We start from the raw sequence: 23,933 nt of genomic DNA, 5'->3' as shown, positions 1-23,933 counted from the left end.
GTATTTAAACGGTTCATGGTGTTCACGTTTTGACACCATGAGACCAAGATGGCATCCAACAATTCATCAAGAGACTGCATGGAGGTTGTAAGTCATACTGCAAGCCTTTCTGTGAAAAAAAAATACCTGTTGTGTATTTTGCCTTTCAGTTCCTTGTTACAGAACAGCAAATTCTGCAAAAGGTACTGACACATTAAACAGTTGGACATTTGCATTTAAGAGTTTATGATGAGGTCAAATTGAATTCACCTTTTAAGTTTAAAGTGCATTTTAGCTTCATGAAACGTCACCTGAAAGCTCAATATTCCTAACTTTATGTGAGTAGTCTATATATAATGTATTTAGTCAATATTTGGTTTTATAGATCACAAAAACAGCCAAAATAACAGCACTTAACAATACTATTTGATTGTAAAATTGTTCCTGCTTGACAAAGACCCGCTCTTATCCGTGTTTGGCTTGCTCTGACTTGCCACATAGAAAAACTACAAATATGGCAGTTAAATGCAACAACACTAAAACGTGTACTTTTGAATTTGTGACACATAACATACATCGTGAATATAGCTTTGTTTTTGTCACATTAAAAGATGCATTTTGTGTGCCAATGCCTGGGGTAGGAAGATTGCGGAAGTAACTGTGAGCGTTCAGCGTCACATACGGGCAAAACGCCCAATTTACCGAGGGCACTTGAATGCACCAGTCTCAGGTACTTTCAGTACTTTCGGTTACTGAAATGGAAATAGTGGCGGTAATTTGACACGCCGAGCAACATGTCTTGAAACAAGGACTTTTACAGTACAAAAGGTAAAAAAAAACGGACTTTGTTTGGTAAAGTTTAGCTTCGCTCGTTCGCGCTAATAGCACCGTGTCAAATTCAGACTGGCTGAATCACCTGGACGAGAGAGCGTTCACCGATTCCCCCCAGCCGCCGCCGCCGTTGCTGCAACTGCTGCATTATGTCAAAACTACCGGGCAACGCAGGTGTGTCCCTGCTCGGGGACAAGTCGCTGGACTTCTACCGAGACCCGGTGAGCTTCTGCCAGGATAAGATGGAGAAACACGGCAGCAGGGTGTTTCAGAGCCGCCTATTCAACAGACCAACCACCTTTGTGTGCTCGGCTCAAGGCATGAGAGAGCTGCTGTGCGGTATGTGCTCGCGCTGCACCTGCCTACCAACACAATTTCATCATTGTATATAGGCTATTACACATTGCTTATTACAGCTTCATAATAACTTCGACTGTGCTCATTGTTCAGGGGTGACTGATTTTCTAAGTTGAACTTGTGTTCCCCGCGACGAGATGACGCGTCATGCCTTTATCTTTTAACATGAAACTGTACTGATATCAACTTTTTTAATGGCGCCTAATGCACCCACAGATTGGTGTGATCCGTCATGGGAGAGACTCGTGATGGTGCTGCAGGGGGGGCAGGGGAGGGGGGAGATGTTCTATCTCCAAATCCCTTCTAGTCACTGGTAAAAACAAAAACAAAACAAGAAAACGCAAACTGTACAACCCACATTTAGTGTGTATACTGAGTTAAACTACAAAAAGTGTCACATCTTAATATGGCAATGCCATGCTACAATTATATAAGATGCATTCATGGCATTTATGTCTGGAGTACGTTATTTATCATGTATTAAAGGCTAAAAAGTGATTAGTAGTACAGTGTATTAGTAGCAAAAGTTGCAGATGTGCCTCAGACCTCATTTCAACAGTAACTTTCACACAAGTGTAATAAGAAGGTATCCGCTTTAGTATTAATACGTTACATTGACAAAATAACCACTCAACTTAAATATCAAATGGAAACAGCTTTACAGACGTGCCTTACATATCACACAAATGTAATAAGTTAACTACTGGATTATTATTGTTAAAGCAACAACACTCTTGAAACATTCGCTTGACTTAAATGACAAATAAAAAGGACGTATTCAAAGTTGCGTATGGGCCTCATGCTACTTTTTTTTCGAGAGTAACTCACACAAGTGTAAGAAGAAGGTAACACCTGTAAAACATGAATAAAAACAATGCACTTTGCTAAGAAGTGAGCTTCGTTTAACGTTATGATGAGCATGGATCCTCATTAGATTGTGCAGGTGTACCTAATGTTGTGTCCGGTGAGTGTGTGTTTATGTTTTTGCTCAGCCCATTGACAGGTCACCATGACTCAGGTCATGTCAAGTCAACTTTGGTCACGGTTAATTCCAGCGGAGTGAGACCTCTCCTCGACACATGCGTGATCATTCTTTTTGTTTCGTTCCAGAGAAGTCCAATGTGTTTCTGAAGGATCCGACTGATTTAATGACGAAAATGTACGGTGACACCCTTGTTACCACTAACGGTAAACATGACTTCGTGCAAGCAAACCAACGCACACACACACAAAATCACATAATGGATCTCTTGAGATGGCTAACTTTCCCTTGGGAAGTGTGTTTACTTTCATCATGTATTTTTTATGAGCGTCATGTGATATCAACAAATCTTTGCACATCCTTCAGGTGAGGAGGCGTGTCTTCTCCGTCTGTCTCTCACCAGTCTGTTTTCAGGAAGTTGTTTTGAATCGGCGGCTGATTACATCACCAAGTAGGTAAAGACGTGTAACGAGGCACAAGCAGTACGGTCGTGGCCAACATTGTTGAGGCTGACACAAAGTCTGCTGTCTCAGTTTTTACAATGGAAATGTGCATATACTCCAGAATGTTATGAAGAGTGATAAGATGAATGGCAATTCATTGCAAAGTCCCTCCTTGTCATGACAATGACAAAGGCAGAAGTGATAACTAGGTGGCTTGGGGAGCGCCATACTGTAGTAGCGCTAACATCTGACAAAAAGATCTAAAAACTTTGTGAAAACCAACATTTGTGGCTGCCATTGTCCAAACTTCTGTGGTTTTATGCTGCTAATGTGTATTTGACAGTGTTGTAGAGCAGCTGATTTGGGGTTAAAAAAAAAATGCTTTTAGAGACGTTTGTGATGAAAGTACACTTTTGTCATCCATGTGTGTCAAAAGTTGATTGTGAAAGAAGTGTGGTCCAGTGTTAACAAATGAGGACAGTAATATAACCCATGCTAATATGTGAAAGTGGTGCAGTGTGCTGGGTGAAAGTGTGTGACAGACACAATCTTACTTTTCCGTTTTCTCCAGTGTATGTGAACGCTGTCTGAAGGATCTCACCCTCAGGTAATTAAAGAGTAAAACCTTTTACATAGGATAATGCATATATTTGTACTTTAGCACACAATAAATACGCTGCTCAGACACTGACATACTCTGTATTTGGATCGTAGCACACTTTTGCTATGAGATTTATCAGCCTCATTACTCTGCTGTCCCCGTAGCCTTAAATCTGGGGTGTCCAAAATGCGACCCGGGGGCCATTTGTGGCCCGCTGCTGTTTTTTTGGTTTTTTTACTGGCCCATGGCACATTCTAAGCAGTATAACGTAATATTATGAGAAAAAATAACGTCATTTTAGTAGCGTAAAGTTGAAATATTAAAGCTGTTTTTTTATTGGCCCGTGGCACATTCTAAAAATATAATTTAATAGGAAATATAATTTAATAAGAAAAAAACAGCAAAAATGGGAAAATCAGCAGTAATTTTACGAGTATAACATTGTAGTATAATGAGGAAAAATTATGTTATCTGAGTAGCATAAAGTTGACGTATTAAAGAAAGTCAGAATATTATGAAAAACAAACAAAACAAAAAAGAAAGCAATTTTTTTTTAAATGAGGTTAGGGAAAAATTTATAATATGGGAATAAAATCAAAATATTATGGGAATAAAGTCATAATTATGTGAAAAAAATTTTGCAAGAAGAAATTTGAAATGGTTGGAAAATGTAAAAAAAAAAAAAAAAAAGCAAACAGCAGCAATAAAAAACAGCTGTAATTTTATGAGAGTAAAGTCAAAATATTAAGACAAAATATGAGAAAAACTATTTTTTTTTAAATTAGGTTGGAGAAACAGTTATAATATTTAGTGAAGAAAGCCAAAATTTCCATTCATCCATCCATTTTCTATATCGCTTCTCCTCTTTAGGGTCGCGGGGGCATGCTGGAGCCTATCCCAGCTGATAAAGTCAAAATATCATGGGAATAAAGTCATAGGATTACGAGAAGATAGTTTCCCAAGATTATGTAAGAAGAAAGATGAAATATTTGGAAAATAAAAGAAAGAGCAAAGAATGAAGTTCAGACTAATAATACACTCTTTTTGACCTATATCACAAAGCTGACATGCAGTGTTTTCTTGAAATGTGTACAACTTCTTAGCAAATCCACATGTGTTGCGTTACAAAACATCAAAGGAGCCCTGGCATCCTTTCATTTTTCAGTATGCGGCCCTTGGTGGAAAAAGTTTGGACACCCCTGCCTTATATCAAGTTATGAGGCATACGCTCTGGAACACATGAAATATATACACCGTTCACTGAATACATAAGTTACAGTTGCTTATGAGAACCTTCTCAACACACTTTCTTGTGACCAACTAATGCATGTACCACTGTTGTGTTTATACGCAGCGGGCAGCCACAGTGTGTGTACACCGCATTTAAGCAGCTGGGGACAGAGCTGGTGTTAGGACTTTTCTTGAACGTTCGTCCCAACGAGCAGCCAGAACTTTTCCAGAAAATCACACAGCTCTGTACTCAGCACTGGCATGGTAGGTGCAATGCTGCTGCATGATGGGTTAACTGGTATGTATCGATCACAATAATGTTGCCCAGACTAGTGGAAATCGTTTTTTTCCATATAAAATACTACATCAGCATCACCATTATGTGAGAAATGTTTACCTCCTGCTGACTTATTTCGAAAGCTATGTTTTATTTGATTTTAACTTTATTTTATTGAATTTTATTGCTAAATACACCTCCTGTTTCACATTAAATACAAAAAGCCATAAAATGTACTTACTGACTGACTGTTTGTTTACAGGTCTGATCTCTGCTCCAGTCAATCTGAAGGTTCCTATGTGGTCATCTGGCTTTTCCATGGCCTTGGAAGCCAGAGAGCAGCTGATGGACATCATCAAAGACAAACTGGAGAAGGACACAGAAGGGTAAACAAAAAGACAAATCGGTCACTTGTGAACACCACTGTTGCTCTCACCTTTCCATCTGCAGTTTTGTGGGCTCCCTGAAGTCTCTGCCGCTGCCCAGCTCCAGCTGTGCTTCCCAGCATCTCCTGCTGTTCATCTCTGCCCTCATCCCCAAAGCTCTGGCATCACTACTCACCTCGTTCACTGTGGCTCTCAGTGGGAAAAAACAGGTACACAGCAACATCAGGGAAACCAGCAGGGGAGAGAGTGTAAATCAGGGGTGTCCAAACTTTTTCCAGTGAGGGTCACATCCTGAAAAATGAAAGGATGCAAGGGCCAGTTTGATATTTTGTAAAGCAACAAAGGTAGATATAGGTGAAAAAGCATTTATTAGTATGAACTTATGTCTTTGCTCTTTTTCTCCCATTTTTACTGTTTTTCTCCAAATAGTGTATTTCAACTATTTCTAAAATAATTTTTAAAATAATTTTTCTGTTTGTAATATTACGACTTGTTTCCCAGATTTTGACTTTTCTCCCTACGTAATTTAAAAAAAATTACGACTTTATTTTGTTTTGTTTGTTTCTCATAATCTCCTCTTCTTCTTCTCATAATATTACGACTTTTAAAAACCAACATATATTTTTGAAAAATATTATGAATAATTATTTTTCCTCATAATATTTCTTCTTGTAAATTTTCTTCACAATTATGACTTTATTCCCATTAAATTTTGACTTTATTCTCGTAACATTATGACTTTTTCCGCAACCTAATTTTCCAAGAAAAGCTAACTTTATTCACTGTTTTGTTAGTTTATCATAACATTAAAAAACTTTAGAAAAGCATTTTTTTCTTTGATAGAATGTTACATTACAAAACAACTCTGGGCTACAATTGACCCCTGAGCTGCACTTTGGACACCCTTGCATAGTCTCAAGCTCCTTTAAAATACGTTTAGGACTCAGCAGTATTATGATTTAGTTTGGTGTTTTTATTGTCAAAGGTTGTGAAGGGTAACAACATTTGGTCCCTACAGGGTGGTGCAATGTGGTCCTTTTACTGTATTAGGTTGCACTTCTTGGCAGAAGTCATTGTGTTTTGATGCTACGGTGTCACATTATTTAAAGGCTCTGAAAACGAGTTTGACACCCTTGACCTAAAACTTTGCTCTGGTTTTAGGAGGGAACTCGTCAGCGAGCATTGATGGATGCTGATTATCTGCAAGACGTCCTGCTGGAGGTTCAGAGACTCTGGCCTCCTTTCATTGGTGGACGCAGGATAGCAGAGAAGGTAAAACTCGCCCACCTGGAGATTTTTGTGGTGCGAGGATTAGGTGGCATCCGTGTGCCGGTTCCTGTCATGTCCATGAAGACAGAACTTATGTGGGTGGAATGTTTATCTAGGTCACACACAACTAATATTTGCAAGTCAAGTTGCCGAAAAACAGGTCAGACAAATGTAATACAGCAAAGTCTGTGTTGGTTTTGTCTGGGAAAACTGCGGAAAGTGTAAAATTATTCATATAGTGTCAGAATTGGACACTAAGTCCTGCTTTGTAGCGCAAAGTCATTACATTTTCGTGTTTAGTTGCAACAGCAGATCAATTAATTGAATTGAATGCTGTAAGACTGATACATATATACAGTGAACATGCTTGTGTATATGTTGTCTGCTGTTACGTACAAGTTTCATTGCACACTGCGTCACTGTGTGTTGGACTACATCCACTAGATGGCGACCTAACTGCAGTAAATGCACGCAGTACCAACTCCACTTTGCAAGTGCTACACAAATGGTTAAGGAAACACCTAAGGAACAGAATGGTGACTTAGTGCTTTATTACTTGAAAAGTTCTGAATGGATTTGGATGAAATGTTCAGGAATTGTTGGAAATGGGATATGGAAGAAATGATTTTTTTTATTTTTATTTTTATTTTTTATTTTTATTTGGAAGAAATGATTACATTTTGGGGGTGATCCGGATCACCGTCGGGATCCAGGATTTTTTTTTAAAGGATTCTTTGACATTGCAAGATGGGACAATTTTCGGCATTTGTGCATATAACCCCACAAAAAATGGTCAGCGCACCTGGGAAAAAAATACAGGACAAGTTTTTACAAAATATCAAAGACTGATGCAAAAAATGTAGGATTATTATTTTGGTGTAAATCACAATATGGGGGTGAACTATGGCGCCTGGTGGAGGTCTGCGCTCTCCGAGTGCTTCTCTAGTTTTTCTTACTAATTTGTTCCAAAAGGGCAGACAAAAACTTAAACGTACAAAAGCTGAGGCAATTTTTCCCATAGAAAATAAGGTCAATCTATTTAATCCGTGCCAGACACACAAATATTTAAAAAAATACATTTTTATAGAGAATAATTATAGTTTTACATGCAGAAAACAATGTGAAATAATTATAAATGACAAATGAACCTGATCAATGAACATTTAACATAAGTTTTAGCTTTACTGACTCTTAGACTCCAAGACCCTTGTTGGCGAAGACAGAGGGGAGGGGATGCCATCTTAGTGCTTTGTGATGAGTTCTTTCATGAATTCAGGTGTTTCTCACCTTCTTTATCAAAGTGCTGCCGCTCGCAACTTTCTTTGGCCCCATGGCAGGTTATTTAGCAGTCGCACTCAATAAAAAAATACATCGACAGTGAATGCCCAACGTCTAGGCTGCTTTGTTTGGGCACGAACACGAAATGATACACTAGAAGGCAAACGGACGATACAGTTACACGCAACATTGTACACAAACTGAGACAGTGTACGAAAACCAAGGCATACATTTTCGTAGAAAAACTGGGGCCTTTAAAAACCGAGGCTTGACTGTACAGAAGCACAAAAATGTAGGTACAGTATCATGACTCCCTTTTATCTGTGATTTGTTCATTTCATGATGGCTTAAACATATCGTATATTATTTTGTTAATTTTTACACTGTTTGTACAGATTGAAGGTCTCATGTAATATTCTTTTTGTCCGACTTGATTAGTGTTTCCTCCTGAATTTTGTTAGAATTCCAAATGTTGCAATCTCAGCGACATTGACTTGAGAGGTTCTGCTGTATGTGACGATCCTGTAGATAATGAATACCATATTATGCCGGTTTGACATTAGCACTCAGCCCGCATAATCCAGTCTTTGAAAAGCGTACATTTCAGGCAGTCATGCAGCATCACCAACTGCACACGCACCAGCTGTATCTTTTCATCTTGGCAACCTCATCAAGCGCGTTTATGCAACAGTCCAATCAGAGGAATTGATCCGTCTGTGTGATTGATCGGCTACGTTCCCCCCCGGATGGAAGTCAGAGGGGTTGCTGGGGGTGGGTTGATGTGCACTGGTGACGCTGTGAAGCTGAGTGGAAAGCCATTCGTCACTTCTAGGAAATGCTTCACTACACTTTGATTGCTGGTGACCTTAGTGGAACAAAAAAATCATGACGTGAGGGGTTTGGACAGCAGATGTAGTTGCACTCGTTACGTTATTTGGGAAGTATAACAAACCAGTTACCGGACCATAATTTCTACTGAAGAGTACTAAGGGGTTAAAATATACAGTTTTAAAGCTACAAAAAATGTATTTGTACATTCAAATCACAAACGCCCCAGTTTTCGGATGATTTGTTTTAAATTTCGCCTCGTTTTTAGTCAGACTGTCTCGGGTATCGTACAATATTACGTGCAACAAACTCCATTTGCCCTGTGCTGTACTGTCCCACGGAATCAAGTTCCCAAGCAAAGCACCCCACACATTAACATCACTTTTACCTTTATTGAAGACTCTTGTTGGTGAATGTGGCGAGGAGCGGAGAGGGAGGAGACGCCATCTTTGTACTTTGTTCAATAGTGTTTCAAAAGTGCTGGCACTAGCAACTTTCTTTGGCCCCATGGCGGGTTATTTAGCAGCCGCAATCAATAAAAATGCACAGAGAGTGAGTCAGGAATGTTCATTTATTCATTTCATACATTATTTATAACTACAGTCGTCCCTCACTACACTGCAGTTTAAACATTACGCTCACTCTATCGCGGTTTTTCAAAAACTATAAATGATTGCTGTTTTGTAGTTGAATACGGCCTATTATTAGTAAAAAAAAAAAAAAAAAAAGCAAATTGTACTCATTCTTGGCTTAAATGAAGCATTTTCAATCATAAAACTGGCTAAATGAACTAACTACATGAACGAAAATACAAATACAAGGCAGAAGAAGCAGTCTAATTGTAAATGTAGTATTCTACATTGGCCACTAGGGGTCACTAATTGTTTGGTGCGACAAGCAGTAGACGTAATCGCCAGAACAGGCATTTATTGCAGGTTTAAATTATCTCACAACAGGCACAATAATAATAATCATAATAACAACACGGGCTGCTGTTGGGGCCATAATCCATGACAAGCTAAAACTCAACTCTGAAACTCCGACGTCACTTCCTGTCCTCCACTAAGGTCCACTAGGGAAGACAATCACTGTGACCCACAAGCAGGAGTATTATTTATGTCTTACATGTCTACTTTATTGGGTAATACCAGTGTAAAGCCACCACAATACATTGATAAGACAATAGCCACCACAGGACGTACGCTGTCCAGAAAAAAACAACAAAGAACTGCTAACCTGTGACTCTGTGTTATCTTATTTATGTCCAATGTGTCTTATTTTCTCTGATTATATCTACTGTATTGGGTAATAAAAAATGTAAAGGTGACTATAGGGGTGTTATTTCATGTGTAGAGGGCTCTAATAATGTTAAGAGCTGTATTTAGAAGATTGTAAAAAGGTTTTCTAAGCCACACCTATAAAAATAGTCCACTTCACGGAAGTCCACAGTGGTGTCTGGAACCAATTAACCACGATAAATGAGGGATTACTGTATTTTACTTTTTTTTCCTGCATGTAAAACTGTAATTATTCATTATAAAGTGTATCTGTTGTTTTGGGTGCCTAGAACAGATTCATTAGATTAACATTATTTCCTATGGAAAAAATCCCTTTTGGAACAAATGACTGACGTACTGCTGCACATCTTCCTAAAATTAGTTTTATTAGAACATGTATTCTGCACCAGTGATGTTTGTGTGAGCTCAGCAAAACACACAAATACATTGGTGAGCTAATGACAATTTATGAACATAACCAGAACGTCCATCCCCCTCCCAGTACAACTCACGGAGGTGTCAAACTCATAACTAGAAAGGCAGAGGGAGGGAAATGATGAGTTTCTGTCGTGTGTGGGTGCAGAGAGAGATAATTAGTATACACTGTCACATGGAAAAAGTGGACACACCGTCGGGTGGAACTAAGATATGCAACCGTTTTTTGCAACTTGAAAGTGTGTGTGTGCAGAGAGTATGTGCTTCACAAGGGCAGTCATGTCACAGCGAGAACAAGGAGAAAGAAAGAGATTTGTAGCAGATTTTCCACTCCAGCAGAGAGAGGCCGAGGGAGAAATGAGAAAGGGGCTAAGAAGAAAAAGGAACAGTGATTATGTTGGGTGGCAGTCCATTAGTGAAGCTCCTAATGGATGCAGTGAAAAGGTGAATTGGGAGGGCAAAAAACTCGGGTGAGTGGACTTTTTGCCTCAAGGTGACTCCTTTCATCAGAGCCCTCAGGAAAAGTTTGTTGAAAAATTGAAATTAAATTTGATTAAGTCTCCCATTTTTGTCACATAATTAACCTTCTCTCTTTGTGCTGCATTGTTAATATCCATTTCTTTTTGCAATATAAAGCAACACAGTGTCATTTGATGCTTTTATATGTTATACTGTTGAGTCAATTACTTTTATTTAGAATGTATACACATCTTTTTTCTTCATTATGTAGAAAATGAGTGTCACTAACCTTGTTTGTGTGCAGGACACTACCCTTGCAGGTTTTCATGTCCCAAAGGGTTATGGTGCGGTCTATATCAGCTATTCCGTCCACCGGGACCCAGAAGTGTTTGAGCAGCCTGACAGCTTCCTGCCAGAGAGATGGAGCGGAAGGTTAGTGTCACTTTTCAGCCCAACAGACCATTAGAGTGCAAGACGGGGATGTCCAGACTTTTTCCAGCAAGGGCCACGTAGTGAAAAATGAAAGGGCAAGGGCCACTTTGACATTTTGTGGCCGAGTGGTTAACATGTTGGCCACACAGTCAGGAGATGGGGAAGATCTCGGATCAAATCTCCATTGGGCATCTCTGTGTGGAGTCTGCATGTTCTCCCCGTGTGTGGGGGGGTTTTCTCCGGGTTCTCCGATTTCCTCCCACATTAACCCACATGTCAGGTTATGTGAGTGCGAGTGTGAATAATTGTTCAACTGTACAACTTTTTCTCTTAATATATTTTTTTTAATTTTTGCAAAATTACAGCTATTTTTTTTTCCATTTTTGCTCTAGTGGTTTTTAAAATTTTTGAAATATTGTTTTTTCCATAAATTTTCTTCTTGTAATTTTGACATTATTCATATTATAGTTTGACTAGGTTCTCATAACATTGTAACTTTTTCCATAACCTAATTTCCCCAGAATACTTTTATTTGATGTTTTGTTTGTTTCTCGTAATAGTTCTCTAAAGAATAACATATTTTTTCTTTAATATTTCAACTTTATGCTACTAAAATGACGTTATTTTTCCTCATAATATTATGACGTTATTCTTGTAAAATTGTGACATTTTCTCGCTAGATTACTTATTTAATTATGAGGAAAATTTCCATTTTTGCTGTTGTTGGTGTTTTTTGTTTTAGTTTTTTCGTTAGATTTTACTTGTAGAATGTGTCGGGCCAATAAACAGCCGCAGGCCGCACTTTGGTCACCCCTGGTTTAGGTATTTCAGAAAACAACTGAAACTACATATAATTTACAGTTAGAATAGACAAGATTAAAAAAAACACAAAACATAAATAAAGCCATTGAACATAGATTTTTGCATCTCACATACTGTCATTAAAACTGTCAATGTCACTAAAACTGGTGGAGGCAGATTGCCACCAATCAGGTGAATTAACTTGACCTTGACTTACTTGAACTGGTGTGTAACACATGCCCCGCACACAGGTACTACGAAGGACACACACGTGGCTTTTCTATCAAGGTCATTCAATGATAAGTCTCAGACTGAAAGCAAGCAATCTTTTCCAAGAAATGATGACTGAAGCACAACTTTTATCTGGCCATTCATGCTACATTGCTACCATGGGAACCAATACAGATAGATTAGCATCGCCTGAGCACACAAATCTGACCCAGTCACCTTCTGTGCAGTCAGACAGACTTAAAATGAGATTGGAGGGCAATAATGTAGCCGTATGCTAAACAAAAGGAGATGCACACAAAGAGACAGAGGCATCCATCTGAACCTGCTCTGTTTCCGTCTCCATCCCCAGTGCTTCCATTCATTCACTGCCGCCATTCACCTGTTTATTTTCATTCATACACATCCATTCAGTCACAGCAAAGGGCCAAAAGCTATGAATGTGTCTATGCTGGAACCTGCTGCCATGGTAGCGGGTCACCTGATGCCGTGACTACCAATAGGGATGCCCCAGTGTATGTGTGAGCGTGATCAAAGGGTGGGGGAGAAGTCGTTTTCTCATTTTCTCTCCCAGAATGCCTTGTGGAAGGGGATGGGATACAGAAAAATGACTCAGAGCAGATCCTATCTCTTTTTTTTCTTCTTCGTTTTTGTGTGCAAGGCTCAGAATGAAAATAGGGTAATTCCTCTAAAATGTTCTATTAGTTTGGGTTTTCCCTTTGTCAGTTAATGAATCACCATTTAACAATCACATCCTAATGTGATATCTTCAAGGTTAAGATGTTGTTTTTCCTGACAATTTAGCTTTTCATCATAATGCGTTAACATGTGTTTCTCCCACTCACTAATGAGACATCTTAATGAGTTATTCATGGGATCCACAACGTGCATTTCATATGTTTTTAAAATGCACTGACTTTTGAGTTACAGCTTCCACCACAGGGAAAAGTTTAAAAAAAAAGAGAAGAAAAGGGGGAAAAAAAAGACTGAATGAACAGATAGGTGGCTGCTGCCATGGTAACTGGACACCTCATGCCTGATTTTACCAATGGGGATTTCCCCATGAATTGTGTGTGTGTGTGTCCTACTCCAAAACATATTCTGTTATATTTTTGTCATTATCTTGTCAGCGCCTGAGACACCCAGACTTAAAGTGGATGATGGTTGTGTGTGTTGAAAGATTTATGTCTGGTGACGCTATTGGTCACGTCATACCCTTTAAAGGCCACCAAAAAGCTGACTGGATCCAACATAACACAGCTACACTCACCGGCCACTTCATTGCACCTGCACAAACGATTCTGCCTCTTCAAATAGAATCATGCTTGACACTGTCACAGAGAGCTATTCGTATGAATTCAGTATATATTGAATTGATGATATACAGTAAACCCCTTTACAGTCAGCTGATGTTTTTATATTGAGACAGCGATACAAATGATTTGCATATTTGCCAGGCTAATTCATTTCCCTCCTGACTGAAAGTTCAGTCTGCGTATGTATCCTTCCATCTCTCCATTGTTCTTCCGGTCTATTTCGCTCTCCTCATCCCACTGTGCTCCCTCTCTGCTTGTCCATCTGTCAGTCGTCCTGGGGGACTGTTTGCCTGTCTGCCCTGATAGTTGCCTGGCTGCTTTTCTTCTTGCCACCTGCCAGTTTGCTTGAATGACTGCAGTCTTCTTACATAACAAGCCCGCTAACTATAACTACAGTACAACCCAATCAGCATTTGTGTGTGTTTAGTAAGATGGATGTGCATGTGTGTGTGTCCGTATCATCAGCCTGTGTATGTGTGCTTTTCCAGTGTGAAGCAAATAGTACAGCCGGCGCATTATCGTCCTATCAGGCAGACGCCCACACGCACTGTGGACGTAGATACACGAGTCGGAAATACTGCCTTACGCAGATAAGAAAGCAAGCTACCACAGCTTGTAATCTTCTATGATCTTAGAACAGGAAGTCCCTTCAGACATGAATCAATTTCATTCACAGAGGATATTAAAAGAACATCTCAATTACATTACCTACGTCTCGTTTCTATTACAGTGGAACCTCGGTTCCTCTTATGTCACCAACATGTCTGCTGTATGTCGAATGCTCCACTGTGTTATTATTATTATTTTTGTTACCGGTGGTCCTCGGATTACATACGAGGTCCGTTCCTAGACTGTGATGTAAGTCGAGTTTTGGTGTAAGTCAGATCTTATATACAAATTAACTCCTAAGACACTCCTAAGTTGTGATTTCCAAGCGTCTGCGAACGTGGCTTGTGTCCTGACTGCACGTACGGCTGCCTGCAGAGGGGACAGTTGGGTTTGCTGATGTTGTTGTGGCACGGTTCACCCGACGGTGGCCTGTTTTGATTTTGCGATAAAGAGATTGTCGATCGATCACCTCCTCGCCATCTTTACAACGCCTGGGTGGACGTCAAAATATAATCTTCATCCTTAATGATGTTGACAGCAGCCCAATGTTGAGAGTAGTGTTGCTGCATGTGAGCAACACGCTGTAAGAAGTTCTCGAGCGAATCTCGTGTTTACGCACCAAAATGGACCAAAAGGACCACGTACGTTAAAAAGTGTCTGCTTAAGTTGACTTCAGCAAATATGGTCAATCACTTGACATAACATTTGAGAGCCAAAGTGGTCATTTCTAGGAAAAAACTGTTCCGTACAGTCGTCCCTCGCTACATTGCAGTTCGAACATCGCGCCCTCACTCTAGCAGGGATTTAAAACTATTAATTAATAAATGATCGCTGTTTCGTGGTTGAATATGGTCTATTATTAGTAAACAATAAATGCATATTTAAGCAAGTTGTACATATTCATGGCCTAAATTAAGCATTTAAGCATAAAAACTGCTAAATGAACGAAAATACACGTAAGCTATTCAAAAGATATGATGTGAATTGTAATACAGTCTCTGTGACTTGTGTGCACCTTTAAGAAGCGGGGCGTGTGTGACAACTGGCTAGAGTGGATTGTTAGCCGAGTGCAGGTTTTCAGTGGAGAGTGGCCGACAGCAGCTCCTTTGTGAATGTTCACTGCATGTGTTACCTGCTTGTTAATAAAGCGATTGAAGTGCTCCTTAAACACAAACAGCGGCAGCAGAGTAGTATTCTACACTGGCCTCTAGGTGTCAGTGATGTTATATTGATGAGACAATAGCCACCAGGAAGTACGCTATCAATACCAATTATGCCATTATTTTATTCATGTCTAAGATGTCTTATTTTCTTTTATGATGTCTACTACATTGGGTAATACAAGTGTAAATAGCGGTGTTATTTCATGCCTACAGGGCTGTAATAATAGTTATAAACAGGTTTTCTATGCTGTTTGAAAATATTCCATTTATTAATATTCAATCCTACTTTGAGGAAATTCACTTATCATGGTTGGGTCTGCAACCAATTAACCGCGATAAACAAGGAATGGCTATAGATGTTGATGTGTTGTAGTATTGTCATCTTCATCATCGCTAAGCAGTGTGAAACAACGATGTAACTGCTAGTCCAGTCACACAGCATTAAAATGTGACTTCTAATTCAGTGCACAACATCTGACAAAATGCAGCCATTTAATTTGTTTTGGTAGCCACCAGAAGATTTGTGCATGTGCGAAAGCTTTACTGTGACTGTAGTCAAGACATACAACAAAATGACCGCAGTAGCTCTCTTAGATCTTCTTCTACTTTCCGCTTGTCCCATTAGTGGTCGCCACAGCGGAGTACTTGTTTCCATCTTGCCCTGTCCTTTGCATCTTTCTCTGTCAGTTCTACCACCTGCATGTCCTCTCTAACCACATCTACAAACCTCCTCTTTGGTCTTTCCCTTCTTCTCCTCCCTGGCAGCCCCATCTCCAGCACCCTTCTACCAGTATAATTACAATCTGTCCTTCTCACATGGCCAAACCATCTCAGTCTGACCTTGCCTCCCAGATGTCTAACTTGGGCTGTTCCTCTGATTTGCTCGTTTCTAATCCTGGCCATCCTCGTCACTCCCAATGAAAATCTGAGCATCGTCAGCTCTGCCACCTCCATCTTTGCCTCCTGTCTTGGTCAGCGCTGCCGTCTCCAGAACATACATCACGGCTGGTCTATCCATCATCCTGGAAATCTTTCTCCTCACTTTTGCTGTTTTGTCACAAAGGACTCCTGACACTCTTCTCACCTCACTTCACCCCACCCTGCCTGCACTTGATTCTTCATCTTATTTCCACACTCCCCGCTGCTCTGAATGGTTGACCCTAAGTACTTAACTCCTACACTTTCCTCACCTCTATTCCTTGCATCCTCACAGTTCCACCTGATACCCTTTCATTGACGCACATGTATTCCGTCTTGCAACGACTGACCTTCATCCCTCCCCAGCTCATTGCTCCATCTCTCCAGGTTTTCTTTCACCTGCTCTCACTCCAGATTACAATGTCATTTGTGAACATCATCGTCTACGGAGCCTCCTATCTGACCTCATCTGTCGATCTGCCCAAAAAACCTTCGTTATTGTCCATTCTCATTATGTTTCTGGCCAAAGTCACTGGTAAATGTGCAAGCAATGGTTAGTTTCCGTTTCTATTTCGGCTTTGTGGATCACCGCTTATGTCGGCATCAGCCAGCCAGTCCAAGGGGGCGTTGAGGTAAGCGGGTTCCTTTGTATATTTCACTGACTGGTAAGAAGTCCATGGTTATTTGGTATCACCAAAACTGGCAGTCATCCGTGGAACAGACTTGAACCACACATTGACACGGATCTTCAGTACTGTGCGGTTGAAGCAAGAATCCTTTGGATTGTTGACCCACACCCAATACAAGACGGTCATTGTTACTCAGCTTAAATGTCAAATTAGTGTACAGTGTGTTCTCTACTTATAGTGTTCAGCTGATCATTTTTACATTTTTAGAGACAATTTTCTTATCCTGGGGGCTATTAGCAGTGCAGGGGCTCACATAGCAAACGTTTCTGTAGAATTCCAACTCGACCTGACTTGACCCTGTACGGGATGTGTTATTACATGTGAATAGGGATGGAAAACACAAAACTTTAAGAAAAGCCAGATGTTCCCTGTCAGTACTCTGATACTTCCATGTGCATTGGAATCTCGTTTTTCATATGCTCCAGATTCAGTCGTATTTAGTTTTCAACCAAAATTATTGCTAATAATATGTCCCGGTTGTGGTATGGCCAAAGAGTGCACCTAACAAACTAGTCCACGGTATGCAGTGCCCAAACAAAGCATCCACACGTTGGGTGACTCAGTCTCTGTGAAGAATGGATCGTGGTTCTTTAAGAGTTGCAACACTAAAGACAGGTTACGGCCTGGGAATCCTTTAATGTGTGTGGGGGTGGTTTATTTGTTCATAGAACGCATACAGAATGATACATTTTGAATCTGTCTCCTTCCTTCTTCCGAAGCACAGCGTGCTGAGTGTGAGAGGAAGGATTTAGATTTTTTTTGTATTCAACACTGCAAAAAAAAAGTGCCAGAACTGTGTTTTGTGTTAATATTTTTGGGTGTCTGAAACGGATTAATTGGATTTACATTGTTGCTTTGGGAAATAAGTATTCGGTTTTCATCGGGCCTTTTGGAAAGGATTAATGATGAAAACCAGGGTTCCACTGTACTCATTATAACTAGAAGACCACTAAATTTTCAAATGTTATCCGATCTAAACCGGCTGTGCTTGCAGCGACTTGTAGCCATAGCATTTCAATCTGCATCCTGCAGCATCTGTGTATGTACAGTCTAGCCTACGAGAAGCACAAAAGTGGATCACTGACAAGAACTGATTGGGTCACCCCTTTGCAGCTATCACTGCTTCCACTTTTCTGGGAAGACTTTCTACAAGATGTTGTCGTGTTGTCCAGAAGAACATTTAGACCCGAGAGAGGGTCTGACTACCTGTTCTAGTACATCCCAATGGTCAAGTTCTTTCAACCCAGTCTCGGCCAAGTATGCCTTTATGGGACCTTGCTTTTTCCCGCTGGGGCACTGTCATGCTCAGTACTTTAGCTCATACCGCGTACAAGGGAGTATTAGGGTTATTTATACCTTACAATAGAACACACATCTCTGAGTCACTTCCTCCCCTTACAGCATGTTTGATATCGTATGCTGGATTTCTTGAAAATACTTCCTCTCTCACCAGAATTGCATTGTCTGCTCCACGTCCTGCTGCTTTACGATCAGGCTGTTGGTGCATTAAACTATTACAGAGGGACGCAGCAGACTCACTCTGCTTCTCTCTCAGATACACACAGGACCCACTAATGCTTCCTGTTTTCCTTTAATCAGAGCTCAGATTTCAGGATACATTAGTGGTGCTGGGGGTTGGGGCCCTCTGGCCTGCATCAGCACGTTGTTTACAAACCTGCTGCAAGCCTCTGTTTATTTGAAATGTATTTTTGACAGAAGATGTGAAGGTCTTGCCTTTTTGACGCAGGAGGTTAGCTAGACTTATTTAAGTTTACATGAGATTTTGCTCAGTCAAACCAAACTGTTGTGTTACTTGTGAGGTTTGACGAGAGGAAAATGTTATTCAACCAAATGACAAGGACGGCCCTACAAGGCAACACAACTACAGAAGAGTCAGTTTAGGTAAAATAGGTTTGTAATGTTATTCATCCAGTGTATCATCTTTACACATCAAGGGATTATAGCCGTTATAGCCGCCTACTTTAAAACGTATTTGAACAAGGATAATTAGTGCATGTGATGACCATGTTGAGAATGACACTGTTGTTCTGCACAATGCAATGAAGACAATTCTGACGTGGGTGCTCTTCGGTCTACAACGCCACTGAATTCTTTATTGTCCTTTAACTCTCTACGCACATTTTTAACATTCTTGTGTAACCATTTCACTGTGCTTTTGCATAGGAATGCAGACCACAAGCACATTATCTGTTCCTTTGGTGGCGGATCTAGAAACTGCATCGGTATCAAACTTACGGACTTCTTCCTTAAGGTGAGCAAGAACAAATACACTCAAGTTTTACCATTTTGAGACTTAAGCTTAAGACTTAACTTAAAGTAAAACAACAGTGCCTTGTGGTGAATTATGAGCTGAAACCATCAACCAATCCCAAAGGCAGCATTCACCATAACCACCAGGCTTGGGTGTTTGTCCAAAATCTTGCCTCTGTTTTCGTACACTGTCTCGGTCTTCGTACAGTATTGTCACAAAACAAACTAGTCCATTTGCCAATAAGTTCCGTCCATTTGTCATTTATAATTAATTTTGCATTGTTGTCTGCATGTAAAACTATAATCCATCCATACATCCATCCATTTTCTATACCGCTTCATCCTCATTAGGGTCACGGGGGCATGCTGGAGCCTATCCTAGCTGACTTCGGGCGACAGGCGGGGTACACCCTGGACTGGTCGCCAGCCAATGGCAGGGCACATATAGACAAACAACCATTCACACTCACATTCACATTCATACCTATGGACAATTTAGAGTCGCCAATTAACCTCACCTGCATGTTTTTGGGAATGTGGGAGGAAGCCGGAGTACCCGGAGAAAACCCACGCGCACACGGGGAGAACATGCAAACTCCACACAGAAATGCCCAGGGGAGAATCGAGCCCAGGGGAGAATCGAGCCCAGGTCTTCCCGATCTCCAGGCTGTTCCTGTATTGGCCAACGTGCTAAACTATAATCATTATTTATAAAATGTATTTATTGTTAATATTTTTGGGACTTAGTAATTTGATTTATATTATTTCCTGTGGGAAAAATTGCCTCGGTTTTTGTCGAACCTTTTTGGAACGAATGAATAACGAAAACCGAGGTACCACCACATTTGATGGCATTTCTTCTTCTACAGTCACAGCATGCAAAAATATTTTCAGCTATCATGTCCTTTTGCTGGCCACAGAAAGCTGTATTCTTGTCTTTTGAAATGTAGAAATATGATATTTTAAATAGAAAACATTCTGCTTTGGTGCCGCTGGTTGAAATGCGCCACTAAAAAAGACAATCATTGCAAACTTGAAACTAACCATTTCAAATGATTACCCAGACAAATGTATGTGGAGGAAAAACTACAAGTTAGGGCACGTATTTGAAGTCAATGTTCAACTAGGGCTAGAAACTGCAGGTTTGGCTTGTGCTGTTGAGAGACACTTTAAAAGAAATGGTGCTATTTAGAGTACATACTACAATGCATGGTGAAATATACACCTTAACAAGGCACTCGTCAAAGACAATCTCTTTGTTGTGATATGACTTTAAAACACATCGACTCCCAACATATACGCACGCAAACAAACACACACACACACACACAACATGAGAGGGCGTGACCAGTGTGAAAAGTAGACCGCAGGGATCTAGGTCATGGATGTGACTCATCGCCTTCCCTCGCCGTTCTCCTCCTTCCCTCCCTCCCTCATCATCCGTCCTCCATTCCATCATTTCTTTCGTCCCTTCGTCTTCCCCCGGAGTGCTCATTCTGCCCCTCCCCCTCTATCGGGATAATCTTCGTTCATAAATCAGAGGGAGGCGGGCCAACTGTGTATAGGCTGGACATTGTGCTACGTTGGCATCCGGCAGTAGAGAAGCGTGACTGTGATAGTGGCGTTTATATGGGGAGTAGAACCAGATTTGAAAAGGTTCTTGTCTTGTGCACCATAGACCACAGGTGTAGGTAGAAGTGTCGTGTTAAAATGTGTCTTTTCAAACTTACGTGGAAATGTGATAGTCCAGCTGTGCCACGAATGTTATCCTGCAGTGAAAAAAGCACACTCGTGTAACATCCTGTCGTGGTTTGTTTTTATGCAGGAGGCGTGCACGTACCTCTTAAAGCACTATGACTGGTGTCTGGAGCCGCCATCGCAAAACCTGGACTACAAATGGCTGCCTGTGTCTCGGCCTGCCATCCCCCCGACTGTCTCCTTCACTGCACTGGACACAGCTGGAACCGACGGGAACGACAACACAAAACATTTTGGGCACTAAGAACTAAAACACAATAAGTGGAGCGAGCAACCCCAAAGATCTTCCCCTGCTGCTCTTAGCACACTAAAGCATCGTGGGGGAAAAACTGCTTTCCATCACTGAAGGATGTACACTAAAAAAAATACATTGTTGTCTGGTACTTACACATCTTGCACAGCAACACACTTTCCATTCTGCAGTAGTGTAAACACACTCACACACACACACACACACACACACACACGTAGAGGTAAGCCCTCAGATTCCATCAGTAACTGCAAACCTGGCCGCCCCTCCCATGCACCCCCCCCCGCACGCTTCACCACCTAGCAACCAGCGCTGCTTAGCAACAGTTTGTCATACCGACACTGACTTGCTTCCTTTTAGTATGCACACACACACACACACACACTCAAACTTGGTTATTTTTGAAAGGGTTCACTTGGCAGCGTGACGCGTGTCTTGTGAATCACATGTAAAAGATGCCACAAGGTGTTTCAGAGTGAAATAACCTGGGGGGCAGGGAGGACAAGGGTGATTTTCAGCTTTTCAGATTATGGCTCACCCACCAACCAACAACAATTCACGTTAAATGTTGAATACTACACATGGCTAACAGTTGGTTAGGAATGGAAAAACTCACTTTCATAGACTTTGAAGGACTGTCAGTCTTATTGGGTGACATGACATGTTTTTTTTTAACCATGGGTCTGTCCACTGCTTTGACTTTAAAATGAAAGGTGCATTCTGCATGATGTGATTGATTTTGTTTCCTGTCTTAATTATTTCGTGATTGAAAAATCAGGCTGCCATTGGGACGCAAGAGAGTTAGCATCGCAGCGGTCTTCATCCGCACATGTGAACACTGTGGAACACGTACACAACAATGGACAAGCGGCAGCGCGCAGTGAAACGAACAGAGAGAAAATAACGCCAAGCACTTGAGAGGTCTGACCTTTTTGTGGGTAAGAGTTTTGTGATGATACTCGTTTGAACGCACATTGTTTTGAGAAGAAAAACGCTTAACTTAAGAGACCCCAGCAACTAGCCGGAACTACTCTGCTTCACAACGAAAACCGACCAGAACTCGGCAAACGGGACGAAGTGGGGGGAAAGTCACTGTTGATGCACTACACTGCTGATGGGGATGTCATACAACTTCATGTCAAAAAATCCAAACTATCCCTTTACAGTGCGATTAAAATGTTGCCGCTACTATTAAAGAAAGTAGTGTTAGGCAAATAGATTATCAGATTAACATTTTCAGTTTGTTTGGAGCTGTTAATACAAATATGTATAATCCTGTTTTGTCATTTATCTTTTTCAATAAAATACAGTAAAAATGGGCATATTTCAGACATACAGTAGTCGTAAATGGTGATTAATCAAGATTAATTTGAAAACCGTGATTCATCCGATTGAACATTTTAATTATTTGACAGCCCTAATATATATATTTCCTGTTCTACAGGACTATTTGCTAAAAAGAAACAAGAATCATAGTTAAATAGTTAAGAAGGGTGTTTCTCAACTGGTGAGTCAAAAATTACATTAAAATATTTCACCTAATTGATAGTTTGAAGTCTATTTTTTTTATTTTGAAATACAAATATTTTGAAAGTAGATCTTTGGTCTTCTTTGATATATATAAATATCCATTTGCTATTACAGTGTTCCCTCTCTCTCTTGTGGTTCATGCGGATTTTTTTTAATGCTTTTTTTTTTCTTATTGCAGCATATGATCGCTGTTACAGGTCGAGCCTGGCCCTTTAAGAAGAATTGCATTGTGAAGTTGAGTGTCTATCTCTTCCCTCTCGTCTGTCTGCACTGCCAATTGTTGTCTGCGTCCTGATTGGCTGTAGACCATTATCAATCGCCGTCCTGTGTCATTGCGAGCTTGCTTGCTAGCTTGTAAATGAATCTTCGGCTTGAAGAAGGTGTATTGCAACAATGTGTTTTAGCAAGGATACAAAAACGCTACAGCACGGCGAAACGTCGCCAGGATGAACAGGCACGGTCACATGAGTGAAATACGTGCGAGTGACTTCATCATTTCTTGTGACCTGTAGGTTGATCATTAAAATTCAAACAAAAGTTTGAAGTTTTCTGAGTGTTTAAACAAGAGAGAAATGTGAGAAAATGTTAACGCCTGTCTGAGAAAAGTGTACAAAGTGTACGGTGAGGGCTTTTAAAGCCTTAACACATCTATCATAAAGAAATAGATGTCCAAAGAACTTGTCCAAAGAAATTAAGTTGGCTACTTCGTGGATTTCACTGATTGCAGGTTATTTTGGAACCCTATCCCCCACGATAAACAAGGGAACACTATAATATACAATAGTATTGATTTTTTTTTATAGTTGACATTCCCCTTTTAATATTGTGCATTGAAATCCATTTTGCACATGAACTTGAATGTATTTTATCCTTAAAAAGTTGAGATGCATATGAGTGGAAGACATTTAAAAATATAGATCTATGAATTAGCAAGCTCGTACCTCTATGAAAGTGGGTCACCACGTAATGACCATGGGCACATGTGGGTCCCAGGATGAGACCAGGGACTGGAAAAAAAATAAACATCAGCAGCAATAATAAATATTTTATAGAATCAATAGTGTACTTTTGATGTCTTATTTTGTGCCTACAAATGAGGTCGGTTTGAGATTGTAGATTGTTACCAACAGGAAATGTGAGCTAACCTACTGTGCTACCGGAATCATGCTGCAGACATGAACAAGCCCCACACACACACACACAGAGCAACACACGCTTGCATACGTACACGACATTGCATGTGGCCTAAAACGAGGTTGTTGCGAAGAGCAGGATGACTCACTGGCCTCTGTGCATTTCATCCACCAGCAACATCTCCCACTGGCAACAATTGACA

General features: G+C 40.5%; 1 protein-coding gene across 4 annotated transcripts; it reads left to right on the top strand.

The window, feature by feature from the left end:
* The first annotated feature begins 580 nt into the window (after positions 1-580).
* On the top strand, positions 581-23,611 carry LOC129169725 (putative cytochrome P450 120). Of its 4 annotated transcripts, XM_054756405.1 has the most exons (12): positions 586-807; positions 882-1,149; positions 2,278-2,355; positions 2,516-2,600; positions 3,164-3,199; positions 4,548-4,687; positions 4,963-5,086; positions 5,151-5,295; positions 6,248-6,358; positions 10,937-11,064; positions 18,973-19,060; positions 20,885-23,611. In XM_054756405.1, exons 2-12 carry the CDS (start codon positions 960-962, stop codon positions 21,059-21,061), a joined length of 1,302 nt encoding a protein of 433 aa, XP_054612380.1. In that variant the 5' UTR covers positions 586-807; positions 882-959; the 3' UTR covers positions 21,062-23,611. The 4 variants fall into 4 exon arrangements, with proteins under 4 accessions (XP_054612382.1, XP_054612381.1, XP_054612380.1 ...); XM_054756404.1 differs by having other exon boundaries at positions 586-1,149; XM_054756407.1 differs by lacking the exon at positions 18,973-19,060 and having other exon boundaries at positions 581-1,149; positions 20,885-21,051.
* The last annotated feature ends 322 nt before the right edge of the window (positions 23,612-23,933 follow it).

This window comes from Dunckerocampus dactyliophorus, chromosome 17 (genome assembly GCF_027744805.1).
Source record: "Dunckerocampus dactyliophorus isolate RoL2022-P2 chromosome 17, RoL_Ddac_1.1, whole genome shotgun sequence".
NCBI classification, from domain to species: Eukaryota; Metazoa; Chordata; class Actinopteri; order Syngnathiformes; family Syngnathidae; genus Dunckerocampus; species Dunckerocampus dactyliophorus.
Note: the sequence above shows the minus strand (reverse complement) of the source record. Positions and strands in the feature narration are given on the sequence as shown.

Excerpts from the sequence above, each read along its gene's own strand:
- LOC129169725 (XM_054756405.1), top strand. The coding sequence starts at position 960 with ATGTCAAAACTACCGGGCAACGCAGGTGTGTCCCTGCTCGGGGACAAG. Across the intron at positions 6,359-10,936 it reads GACGCAGGATAGCAGAGAAG|GACACTACCCTTGCAGGTTT; the intron begins GTAAAACTCGCC and ends GTTTGTGTGCAG. Across the intron at positions 19,061-20,884 it reads TTACGGACTTCTTCCTTAAG|GAGGCGTGCACGTACCTCTT; the intron begins GTGAGCAAGAAC and ends GTTTTTATGCAG.